Raw genomic sequence first — 13,274 nt, 5'->3', positions numbered from 1 at the left:
CTCAAATTCCAAGCCATATCCTCCAGGCAGTGGAGATCTGATGAAGGTTATTGTGCAGGAGAGTAATTTAAGAAGATAATCGTGGTAGCAGTTTGTTCCAAGGATGGGAGGGAGATTGGCTGAAGGAAAGAAAACTGGTCTAGGAGGCTAGCAAAGGAAATTGACATTCAGGAAACTATAAGAGAGGAAAGAGGGATAGAGTCAAAGGACAGAAAGTCACACTCTCCTCTGGGCTCCCAGCCCTTCTCACACTAAGGAATTTTTGCTCTTAGTTGTGAATACTTGCATAATGTCGCTCTCACCCCAGTGGGACTCCAATGGGGTGTCTCGTTTTTCTTTTCTTTCTTTCTCTTTCTTCTTTCCTCCCACCCTCCCTTCTTTTCTTCCTTCCTTTTGTTTTCTTCTTTCTTTCCCTCCCTTCTTCCTTCCCTTTCTCCCTTCTGTGTTCCTTTGTCCTTCCTCTTTCTTCTTTCTTTCTTTCTTTCTTTCTTTCTTTCTTTCTTTCTTTCTTTCTCAAATACTTGCATAGTATTTACTGCTTACATACTGGATGCTGTACAAGGCACTGAAGATTCAGAGAAGGAAACATGATTCTCATGGGGGAAAAGCACACAAGTAAGAGAACCAAGTGGAATTCAACAGTTCAACCAAGTAGAAGTGTGTGTCAGGTTTTGGGGGTACACAGAGTAGGAGACTCTATTCTATTGTGGGAGAGAGGTATCAATGGAATCCAGCCTGGGAAAATCACAAGGAAATCATGATGGGGGGAGGGAGTAGGGAAAGGGGGAAATAAAAGTGCAGGAAAGAGGGTTTCAGGAGCTAGCTGCTTGGGGAACCTGCATCACAGGGTTTGAGTGCAACAGTGAAGGGCCATGAAGTTGGAGAAGTAAACAAGAATTGTCCCATTTGTGTGTGTCCTGCTAAAGAATTTAGGCTTTATTCCAAACACATTGGAGGGTCCAGAAGGATTTTACACAGAAGAATGACATTAGCTTCTTTTTGGAGTCATCAAAAGTGAGAAGTTACAATCTCAGGGTTTGGAAACAGATGGAGACCAGGATGTTATTAATGGTGCAGTCACTTGGTGGCTATGTGAGCTTGGGAAAGTTACCTAATCTCCCTAAGCCTCAGTTTCTTCTTTGAAATTGAAAAACAACCATCACCACTCCCACAGCAACAACAAAACTACCTTTCTCATAGGTATTATTGTTTTATTTTCTGAGAATTAAATGAATACCATTTGTCACATTCTTAGCACAGTGCGTGGTACATAGAAAGCCCTCTAAACCTGATAGCTGCTTTTTACTAGCACACATATCACCTCCAGCATTATTACTATTGTAAAAATGGCTCTGGGAGTTCTTTGCAGGTGAGTCAGAGGTAGGGGACAAGCTGGAGTAAGGGACACTGCTTAGGATACCTTTGGAATAATCTAAGGAAGAATATTCTATTTTTATTATTTGTTTTTGGTCCAGTACCCAGCTGTCATTCAGAAGGAATAAAAAAACGTTTATGGAATAAATGAAAAGGAAGACTGAGCAGAATTTAGTGATTGATTAGCTTAGAGAAACCAGGGGGACAGTAAAAGATGACTTCAAGGCTTCATGCTTGGGGGGCTGCAGAGTTCTGGTTCTGTTGACACAAGGAAAACACCCCTGGCTCTGCTTTCTCAGACCATTGCTCACCTGACATCTTTGGATGATCAGCCGCTCTTCCAATTTCATTCATTAGCTCAGTGACTGTGTGTGCACATCTGCCACTTTGTCTTTTTCCAGAATGCCTTGTCATAACCATAATGGAGGCATATTCAAATTTAAAAACTTCAAATTTTTGAAGTCTCAAATGCCACTTACAAATTGGTTCTAAATACCTCTCTCTGGTTGTTTCCAAATCTCATTTTATTTGTGGGTCATGTAGATGTCTCTGGAAAGACTATAGCATCCTATGCCTCTGTTTAGGGGCATTGATAGAATCCTTCACTTTTACCATTAATGTTGTGTTTGAAACCAAACATTCTTATGGCTTCTCAATATTATGTAATTGCCACTTTCTCTTCTTTTTATATACAGAATAATATTTTGGGTCTCATATCACAAACAGACAACCAAAACTGGCTCAGCTTTTGGCTCTTCTTTTCCTGCTAAAGTGGTACTTCTACTTTAACTCTGAAGACAGAGAAACCTGGGAATGTGACCTGAGATCTTGTTCTTAACCAAGTGATCTGTCCACCATGAATGCCTGATTTTAGTACAAGCCTAGAGCAGATGGAGCTGAAACCATGGTTCGCTGTTGTTGTTTTCCTTTTTTCTTGAGTTTGATTATTCTGATTACTAAAAATGCCTTGCTGTTTGACAAAGAACAGGAATTTTGAGATTGCTCTGGGGCTAGGTTAGCCAGGCTCAAGGCTCTGCCAACATTTAGAGAGATTGTTTTTTAGAATGGAACTTTTAAAAAAAATGTTTATTTATTTTTGAGAGAGAGAGAGAGAGAGAGAGAGAACAAGCAGAGGAGGGGCAGAGAGAGAGAGGGAGACACAGAATCTGAAGCAGGCTCCAGGCTCTGAGCTGTCAGGTCAGAGCCTGATGCAGAACTCAAACCCACAAATTGTGAGATCATGACCTGAGCCCAAGTCGGACGCTTATCCCACTGAGCCACCCAGGCACCCCTAGAGTGTACCTTTTTAATAAGGTACCTTATATGAAAACAAGTGACACATCATAAATGAGTTGAGAGTGCTCTCTACTAGTGAAAATGGCGGAGGGTTGATCCATTCAAACTCTTTGCCCAGTTGTACTTGGGATCCACGGCACACATCTGTGAGACGGCTCTCCCAGATAAGGGGAAGTAGAGCAAACCCCACTGCCTGTCAGGATGGCTGTCCTGATCTCAGCTTCACTAGCTCCTGAGGTCCTGCCAAAGAATTTAGTAAGAACTCATGTAGACCTGGAGGCCAAAGTTGAACAGAAAGAGCCCCTGCAGTAGCACACATGTGGCCCTTCTTCTCCTTCTCTCTTCTTGTCCCCTAGTCTGTGTGTGTGTGCGTGTGTGTGCGTGTGTGTGTGTTTCAGAAATAGTACATAAGAGATGGGAAATTAAATGTCTCTGTGGGAAAAAGCAGTGCTTCAGGTTCTCAGCATTTTAGTCAGCTGCTGTCATATTTTTCCAGACTGTAAATGTATTTTGAAGCTATTAAAATCTATTCATAGTGATGAAAAAAGGTAGGAACTCAATGGTTCTTTCCCAATTGCTATTTGTCCAATAACAAATACCTAAACACTTTAATTAGCCTTTTTATTTCCCCTATGGTGACAAAATAATCCTCCTCATCTATGTGGGGGAAACAAATCTGTGCTGGGAACATAGCAAGACAAAAACCTCCCTGGGCTAGTCTGTTTGTCCAAGAGTATGGATTTTGGCAGCTGCTTTAAGAGTTGGGCTCCCTGATGAGGGCGCTGGTCTCTTTTGGGTGTGGGAAAGGAGAGGTAGAGAGGCCGGGAAGCTCTTTTAAATCACAGACGAAAGGAAACCAGGAAGTAAGGAGAGATTATTTCAGTCTGCTCATAGCTCAGGATGTTAAAGGCAGTAACCTCAGCTGGTTGGTTAATCATTAGCAAAAAGGAAAGAGCAGCGGAGGTCAGGACTGGCCAAACCACAGAGACGGACTTGAAGCAGGGAGAGAGCTCCTGGAAGAGGCAAGATGTGATCTTACCTGGTGTTAACCTCTTTCTCATATTAACTTTTCCTTGGGACGTAAAGCAAGATGACTCTTTTCTGTTCCCAGACATTTGTCTAAATAAAGCCCTCTTAATTTTGTTTTTGCTGTGGGATTCCTAAGCAGACCAGAAGAAAAGGCATCTTCCCTGAGCGGCTGCCCAGCTCCTGCTCAGTTTTGCTGTAGGGCAGCCGCTCTGGCCACAAAAAGCAAGCAGGTGAGTGTCCCCAACCGGGGCTCGCCGCAGGCAGATCTGCCCCATTGTTGTGAAACAGGGCTTTGCACGCTCTCCGAAGCCAGGGGAATTGGTGCTGACTTCCAAGTTGCCCGGTGGAAGAAGAGAGTGGATCTGCAGAGACTGAAAGGAGAGGGAGAAGCCCCTCTCCTCTCCTCCCTCCCAGGGCACCATGGGCAACATTTGTGTGAGGTTCTTGACGTACTTGAAGCCCTGTCTCCCATGCCTGTTCCAGGAGGCCGACAAGCCGGTGGTAATTGAGAACCCAGTGGCCCGCTGCTCCCCTGATGCTTGCAGGTCACAGAGTCAGGAGCTCAGGAGAAGCCGTGGTCACCACTTTGTGGCTCTGTTTGATTACCAGGCTCGGACTGCAGAGGACCTGAGCTTCCTCGCGGGCGACAAGCTCCAAGTCCTGGACACTTCCCAGGAGGGCTGGTGGTTCGCCAGGCACTTGGAGAAAAGGGTAGATAGCTCTGGGCAGCTGCTGCAGGGCTATATTCCTTCTAACTATGTGGCTGAGGACAGGAGCCTGCAGGCAGAGCTGTGAGTAGTACAAACCCATACTTTATTTCTCAACTCTCTGAGGGCGGGTAATGAGTTTTCCTTCTTATCTGCAACCCCCTAATTTCCAAAGAGCTACCCAGAAAGTATGAGGAAGTACTGGCAAGAACCTTTTAATTGAAACACACCTCTACTGTTAAGAGTGAAACTGGCAGGTAATTGTTGTTGAAATGACTTCTATTACCATATGTATACCCGTGGGCCCTGGGTGTTCATCAACATTAACAAATGGTGCATCTAATACTCTACCTTTTCTTTGGCTGTAAAATATGTCTCACTTTAAAAAGAGAACTGCATTTCATTTGCAGGTATATCATATATATAAATCACACCTTCAAATCTAAAGTTCAGCTCTCTCTCTTTTAAAACTTTTGAAACATCAACGCCCAACCCTAACTCTAATTTTAATCCCTTTTCATCCTGTCAGACACACACAGAGCCAATTAACATCAGGGTAGCATTTAGAAGATGCTAATTTTTCACTGCATTTTCCCAGTGAAATAATGACTAGACATTTTTCTTTGAGTTCCAGATATGGACTTAGGCTACACAAATTGTGATAGTTTGGGGTTTTATTATGATTAGAAACTGACCAGCTATAGATATTTAGTAAGTTTTAACAACAACAACAAAAATATAATGGCTGTATTTCCCCAGAGGAGGAGATAATGACTTATCTGATATTTGGAAAAAAAATTCTATGATTATGGTGGACCCACAGAGGAAAATTTTATATACACCCATCCATCCATCCATCCATGCAAGTGCCAGGCACAGCAGAGGCATGGTACGTGGAGGAGGGGTAGGTTATGCTAGTGGTGGTTGAACATAAAGTAGATAAAGCACAGTCTTGACAATGGATACTTGAGGTTTGGTGGGTTGAGAAGCAACTGGGGACTATTACTGGCCCTAACTTTGTTACTGCCTGGTTCCAGTGAAACCCAAGACTGGGAATGTCTTCCAGGACTTATTTTATGGAATGTATCTTGGTAGAGGAACCACTGAGGATTCACTTATTTTCTCATATGTTTCTCTTTTTTATGAGAATTGCAGCATCCTTTACTGGCCTAAGGAATAAAATGGCAAGGAAGTGCCAATCAGGCAGTATTGCTGCATTCCAAACTCAAATACAAATACAAAAGGAAGGTTGGTAATTTTTGAGATTCTTTCCAACAGTAGGAACCTATATGTGTTAAAAAAAAAAAAAGGGGGGGGGTCTTATTTTATGCCTAAATAGAAATGAACTGAAATCTAGACTTTTGATGAATGGAATTGATCAATTCTCAAATGAGAAAATCATCTGTTTGAACATGTATTTTCTGTGATAATCTATAGGAAATATCTTTATTCATTCACCAAATGCTTGCTTATGTGCATTTATGTTTTCACTACTATATGATTTATGGATATGGTATGATAATGTATGGTATTATGTATGTTTTAAATTCAGCAAAACATATGCATGCTAGACAAATAAATACTAGAATATTAATACTAGAGCCTTGAATTCATAATCTAATATTTTTATCATTCTATTTATTTATTTTTTTCATCATGATAGGCGGACTCTTTAATTCCCATCTCCTATTTCCCCCATCTTCCCATCCACCTCCCCTCTGGTAACAACCAGTTTGTTCTCTATAGTTAAGAGTCTGTTTCTTGGTTTGTCTCTCTCTTTTTTTCTTTGCTTTTCTCTTCTGTTTCATAAATTTCATATGAATGAGATCATATGGTACCTGTCTTCCTCTGACTGATTGCACTTACATTATACTCTCTAGCTCTATCCATGCCATGTTGCAAATGGCAAGATTTCATTCTTTTCATGGGTGAATAATATTCCATTATATAAATGTATGAGATATATGTATATATATACATATGTACATGTATATACATGTATATGTATATATATGCATATTCATGTATATGTATATATATGTGTATATATACATATATCTCAGATACATATATCGTATCTTTATCCATTCATTTATTGATGGATACTTGGGCTGCTTCCATAGTTTGGCTATTATAAATAATGCTGCATAAATAAAGGAGTGCATGTATCCCTTTGAATTAGTGTTTTTGTATTTTTTGGGTAAGTACACAGTAGTATGATTACTACATTTTAGGATAGTTTTATTTTTAGTTATTTGAGGAAGCTCCATACTGTTTTCCACAGTGGCTTCACCAGTTTGCATTCCCACCAGCTCTGCAAGAGGGTTCCTTTTTCTCTACAACTAGGCCAACATTTGTTGTTTCTTGAGTTTTTGGTTTTATCCATTCTGACAGGTATGAGGTAATATCTCATTGTAGTTTTGATTTGCATTTTCCTGATGATGAGTGATGTTGAGCATCTTTTCATGTGTCTGTGGGCCATCTGTGTGTCTTTTTTGGAGAAATGTCGTTCATGTTTTCTACCCATTTTTAACTGAATGATTTTTTTTTGGGGGGGGGGGTACTGAGTTGTATCAATTCTTTGTATATTTTGGATACTAACCTTTTATCAGATATGTCATTTGCAAATATCTTCTCCCATTCACTAAGTTGCCTTTTAGTTTTGTTGATTTTTTCCTTTGCTGTGCAGAAACTTTTATTTGATGTAGTCCTAATAGGTTATTTTTGCTTTTATTTCCCTTGCTTCAGGACACATATCTAGAAAAATGTTGCTAGGGCCAGTGTCAGAGAGATAACTACCTGTGGTCTTTTCTAGGATTTTTATGGTTTCAGGTCTCACATTTTGGTCTTTAATCCATTTTGAATTTATTTTTGTGTATGGTGAAAGAAAGTGGTCCAGTTTCATTCTTTTGCATGTGGCTGTCTAGTTTTTCCAACAATATTTGTTGAAGAGACTGTCTTTTTCCCATTGTATCTTCATTTCTCCTTTGTCAAAGATTAATTGACCATATAAATGTGGGTTTATTTTTGGGTTTTCTATTTGATTCCAATGATTTATGTATCTGCTTTTTGCCAGTACCATATTGTTTTAATTTTTGTTTTTCTTTTTCAAGACTGCTTTGGCTATTCGAGGTCTTTTTGGTTCCATACAAATTTGAGGGTTGCTTGTTCTAGTTCTGTGAAAAATGCTGTTGGTATTTTGATAGGGGTTGCATTGAATGTGTAGACTGCTTTGGGTAGTAGAGATATTTTAACAACATTTGTTCTTCCAACCCATGAGCTTGGAATGCCTTTTCATTTCTTCATGTCATCTTGAATTTCTTTTATCAGTGTTTTATAGTTTTATATTTGCAAATGACATGATACTATATATAAAAAGCTCTAAAGACTCCACCAAAAAAAACCCCACTAGAACTGATAAATGAATTCAGTAAAGTCGCAGGATACAAAATCAATGCATAGAAATCTGTTGCATTCCTATACACTAATAATGAAGCAGCAGAAAGTGAAATTAAGAAGACAATCCCATTTACAATTGCACCAAAAACAATAATATATCTAGGAATAAACTTAACCAAAGAGGTGAGAGACCCGTTCTCTGAAAACCATAATGTACTAATTTTACATACATTCAATTCATATTACTGCTTAGGATCTCTGTTTGCTCCTCTGTAAGGTCCCTGATTTCACACAGATCTCTGGATTCTCTGATTGTCTGGAAACATGAGCTTTTTTTTTTTTTTTTTTTTTTTTTGTGGAACATGAGCTCTTAATGTTCCATATGTAGTGGTTTAGCTACATACTTGACAGACAATGCTGAGGAAAGCAAGTAAACTGAAATAAAATAAGCAATTCAAAAGTGATAACTTTCTGGGTAACAGGCTCAAGCACAGTGTCCTTGCTTATTTGGATTCTATTTGTCTAACAAACACAAAATAAGACAACTAAAATTTTGTGACTATTTTTTATTCTTATGGGCTATCTGTAACCAAGAATACTTTTCTTTGATGCACATAATTCCTGACCTCATTCCTCTTGGAATTTGTTCTCAGCAGTGTTCCAGTGTCACTACCAACCTATATCTTGGGATCTTCATCCACTGGAATAAAAACTTGTTGCCCAGATGTTGCCACTGGGCATCCTGGTTAGTTCAGGCCATTTCTTTTCTTTCAAGTGTACACCATGGCCTTCATCTATGATCCTAGGTTGTTAATGAGGGTGCTTGCCACCAAAAGGCTAAATTCCTTCAATACTTAGCGCAGGGAGCTGTCACCTCTAGAATTCTAGTCCATTTCAGGTAGTGGTGATTTTAACTTAACAATTAAGCAGTTAACAGTCTTATGGGTGAAAGTGTCCGAGTGGCCCACACAGTGCCTTAATACTTGGGGAGTTACACAAAGATGTCTTTTAATGTCTTTTTTCATTGAGTTTTTCAAAGTTATACTTCATTTTTTACTTTCAAATACTGTGGAAGTTAATGTAGGTTTTTTTGTTTTTTGTTTTTTGTTTTTACGATGAGCTCAGAATATAGTATTAAGATTATTATTTACATTTACATATGTGAGATTAGAGGCAATGGGAAACCAGTGAGAATTAAGTCATCTAATTTCTAATTAGATTAGTTAAACACAATGCCTATTAGTATTCATTTGTTTGTGTCTTTATTCTTGAGTTGTCATAATAAGAAAACAATGCAAATACTTTTGGAGTTATTAGTGTCAGGGCAAACCAGTTGAAAGTTTTAGCATTTGGCTTTTTTTTTTTTTTAATACTAAGAAGTAGAGATGTTAAAAAAAAGAACTATAGTATTGTTAAAAGATAAACCAATTTAATACTTGGTTGTTATTCAACTTTGAAGTGCTTTACCTTTTCTGAATATCTTACGTTAAGTGATATAATAAACCCTTTCTTAATGACTTATTTTGTCTCTAGGAAGAATCATTGTATTACCTCATCTTCAATTTGAATTCCTAGATTCTTTCATAGATGAGTGTTTTTCTTCAACATTTCAACATGGAATTTCTCAAAACCCTTACTCTTAGTGTCTGATTACTCAGAACTCCCTTTATATTTTTTATTCGCAGCGTTTTTAGAGATATAAAGTTCATCCAGAAAATAATGGTATGGAAATTACACATAAATCTTCAAGCCAAGAACAATGGCTTTAAGTTCTATGAGTTTATTGTAAAAAAGTTTAACTAATGCAATATAGTGATGAAAAGCAAAATAATCAGCAATTGTGTAATTTACACGTAGCATCATTTATCTACAGGGGGTTTAAAAAGTTGTTTGCCTGATTGTTAAGTGTGTATAAAAATGTGGGAAAGCATTTAGTGAAAAGTTTCTTCTTCTATTATTGCCATGTAAAGGCAGATTATTTCCAGTTCCTCTCCTATTCATCATGTTATGAACTGCTTTGAAAAAAAATATTTGTAATTTATAATTTTGTTGGTAGTTTATGCTATGAAATAAAAGTGTTAGAATTTTATGAAGTATAAAGGTAAGAGAACTTCTTTCTATCCATTTAGGACATATTTTCCTAATTGTGCTCCTTTTTAATGTGTCAACTAGAGTTATGTCAAAATTTCATCTAACTTACGGTCATTGTCATTGTTTGGCTTGAAGAAAATACTAAGAAATAAAATGGTATGTTCTTAGGAAGAGAATTCTTTTACCCCACCATTTAAAAATAGAATTGGAGCCTCATTATTTGGTTATTTGAATACTGCTAAATTTAATAACTATCCAATACAAGTTGTACATAGTGTTCCTAGTTATTTTCAAACTAGGTATCCGTTGACTTCTTTCTCAGCTGAGAAATGAAGCCACCTTTTGATCTTGTTAGTTAAAGGTAGAGTAACAATGTGGTTTAAAAATTAAAATTATTATAAATACATACATACATACATACATACATACAGGCATCAGAATATATAGATTTTGAGTATAATTTGGCATACAATGTAACATTAGTTGCAGGTGTACAAGATAGTGATTGGACAAGTTTATATATTACGTTCTGTTGACTACAAGTGTAGCTACCATCTGTCCCCATATGTCCCCATTTTAATACCATTTACTATATTTTTATGCTGTGTCTTTTATCCTCATTATTTATTCATTTCATAACCAGAAACCTGTATCTCCCACTCCCCTGCACCCATTTTGCCCAACCCCTATCTTCCTCCCCTCTGGCAGCCATCAGTGTGTTTTCTGTACTTATAGGTCTGATTCTGTTTTTTTATTTTTTCATTTGTTTTTCATTTTGTTTTGTTTAGATTTCACTTATGAGTGAAATCATGTGGTATTTGTCTGCTTAGTCTGACTTATTTCACTTAGCATAATACCTTCTGGGTCCATCCATGTTGTCTCAGATGGCAGGATCTCATCTTTTTATGACTGCATAATATTTCATTATACACACACACACACACACACACACACACACACCATCATTCTTCTCTGTTCATCTATTGATGGACACTTAGATTGCTTCCATATCTTGGTTATTATAAATAATACTGCAATAAACATAGGCGTGCATATCTTTTCAAATTAGTGTTTTCATTTTCTTTGGGTAAATACCCATTAGTGGAATTTTTTGATAATACAATATTTATATTTTAATTTTTTGAGGAACTTCCATACTATTTTCCACAGTGACTATACCAAAGGCATCGTAATATTCACAAACCAATCTGACATATCTACTTTGAGTAGTTTAAATCACTAGAAAATCACCGACAGGCAATTCATCCTATAATTGTTCTTTTTTCCAGATCATTTATTTCTTTCCCTTTGTGATAGTTTTCAGGGAAGACTAAATGGATATATGTGGAAAATGAAAATTATTCATTTTCAGTTTCTCCCCACTAAGACAAAATATATTTAAATACCATCCTTTTAGAAGCTAAGTGAAAAAGAGGTTTCCATATAAAAGTAAAATGTATTATAAGAATACACATAGCTGTTTATCAAAGTAAATGTTTCAGATAAATCCAAAATAAGAATTTTAGGACAAATAATTTAAGTTAATTAGAAAAATGTATTACTAAGTGACTGTATTACCAATAGAATTATGATGTTTTCTCTCCTAATCCTTTATTGTGAAATAACAATATGGTGCCAAAATAATTAATTTATAAAACATTACATCTCAGATATAATATGGTTTTTCATGTTAGTATAACTATTATGTTTATGTTAACATAACTGTGTTTCTCATAATTTGTTATATAACGAATTTTTATGTACATTGTCACCGTTTTGGGGACAAATGATAGGTAACTGCTAAATTAAAATAAATTTTATAAGAATAATGGCAAAGTTATAGAAGTGAGGAAAAGAGGATCCAACTAAACTGCATTAAAATCACAAAATTTAAGTGTAATTAATAGTTTAAAGTAATTGATAGATAGTAATATTTGATTACAGTATTTCAAGTTATCTTTGAGAAGTAATCAAGTGACATGGTATGGAATCATTAAAGTTAATAGGAATAATTCTTAATCTTTTAGTTTCTTTTAATTTATTTTATTTATTATTATTATTATTTTTTTTTCAAGTAGGCTTTTTGCCCAGCCTGGAGCCCAGTGTGGGGCTTAGACTCATGACCCTGAGATCAAGACCTGAACTAAGATTGAGTTGGAGGCTTAACTAACTGAGCCACCTAGGCACCCAATTCTTAATCTTTTCTTTTATATAATATATATATTAAAATTTTTTTAAATGTTTATTCATTTTTGAGAGACAGAGAGACAGAGTGCAAGCAGGGGAGGGGCAGAGAGAGAGGGAGACACAGAGTCCAAAGCAGGCTCCAGGCTCTGAGCTGTTAGCACAGAGCCCCATGTGAGGCTTGAACCCACAAACCATGAGATCTTTACCAGAACTGAAGTCGGACCCTTAACCTACTGAGCCACCCAGGCACTTCTTAATCTTTTCTAAGAAAATTGATAATACTTTGAAAGTTTCAATTGCAATATGCCATTCAAACTCTTTTCTAGTAACAGTATAGATTTTTCTTTTCAGGTTTTCAACAAGTTAATAATGATGGAAAAAATTTTATGTGAGTGAAATAACGCATAAGCTGCTATGCTTCAATCCTAAAGATTAGAACCTAGATTTCAACTTAATCAAATTCATTTTTTGAAAGAAAAATATTCTGTTGGTTTTTCAAATTGGTTTTTGTTCAAGAGAATTTCTTCAAATGTATAGTTTGTCTCTGTAGATACATCCTGATGTTGTTTTTATTTTATTTATTTATTTATTTAATTTTTTTTTCAACGTTTATTTATTTTTGGGACAGAGAGAGACAGAGCATGAACGGGGGAGGGGCAGAGAGAGAGGGAGACACAGAATTGGAAACAGGCTTCAGGCTCTGAGCCATCAGCCCAGAGCCCGACGCGGGGCTCGAACTCACGGACCGCGAGATCGTGACCTGGCTGAAGTTGGACGCTTAACCGACTGCGCCACCCAGGCGCCCTATTTTATTTTATTTTTAATGTTTATTTACTTTTGAGAGAGGGAGAGAGAGAGAGAGGCAGAGAGAGAAGGAGACACAGAATCCAAAGCAGGCTCTGAGTTGTCATCACAGAGCCTGATGTGGGGCTCAAACCCACGAACCAGGAGATCATGACCTGAGCTGAAGTAGGGTGTTTAACCAACTGAGCCACTTAGGCGCCCTTCCTGGTATTATTTTTTTGATAAGTGAAGGTCAAGCTTCTCACCAAATTGACATTGTCAAGGTAGATACAAACTTCTATATAGTAAAGTAGGGCTAACTTTTGTTAAGCTGCTATTATGTCTTGTCCTCTAGGTCTTGAAGCTCCCAAGAGAAAACAAACAAACAAACAAATAAACAAACAACGT

General features: G+C 37.2%; 1 protein-coding gene across 1 annotated transcript in view; it reads left to right on the top strand.

Moving 5' to 3' along the window:
* The first annotated feature begins 3,244 nt into the window (after positions 1 to 3,244).
* FRK (fyn related Src family tyrosine kinase) overlaps positions 3,245 to 13,274 on the top strand; it is a 111,606-nt gene continuing 101,576 nt past the window's right edge. Inside the window, exon 1 of the mRNA XM_043592156.1 lies at positions 3,245 to 4,490. Coding sequence (XP_043448091.1) covers positions 4,120 to 4,490 — 371 coding nt within the window. The 5' untranslated portion in view covers positions 3,245 to 4,119. The remainder of the gene's footprint in view (positions 4,491 to 13,274) is intronic.

Source organism: Prionailurus bengalensis, chromosome B2 (assembly GCF_016509475.1).
Source record: "Prionailurus bengalensis isolate Pbe53 chromosome B2, Fcat_Pben_1.1_paternal_pri, whole genome shotgun sequence".
NCBI lineage: Eukaryota > Metazoa > Chordata > Mammalia > Carnivora > Felidae > Prionailurus > Prionailurus bengalensis.
The sequence above is the reverse complement of the archived record's forward strand: the minus strand, read 5'-3'. Positions and strand labels throughout refer to the sequence as shown.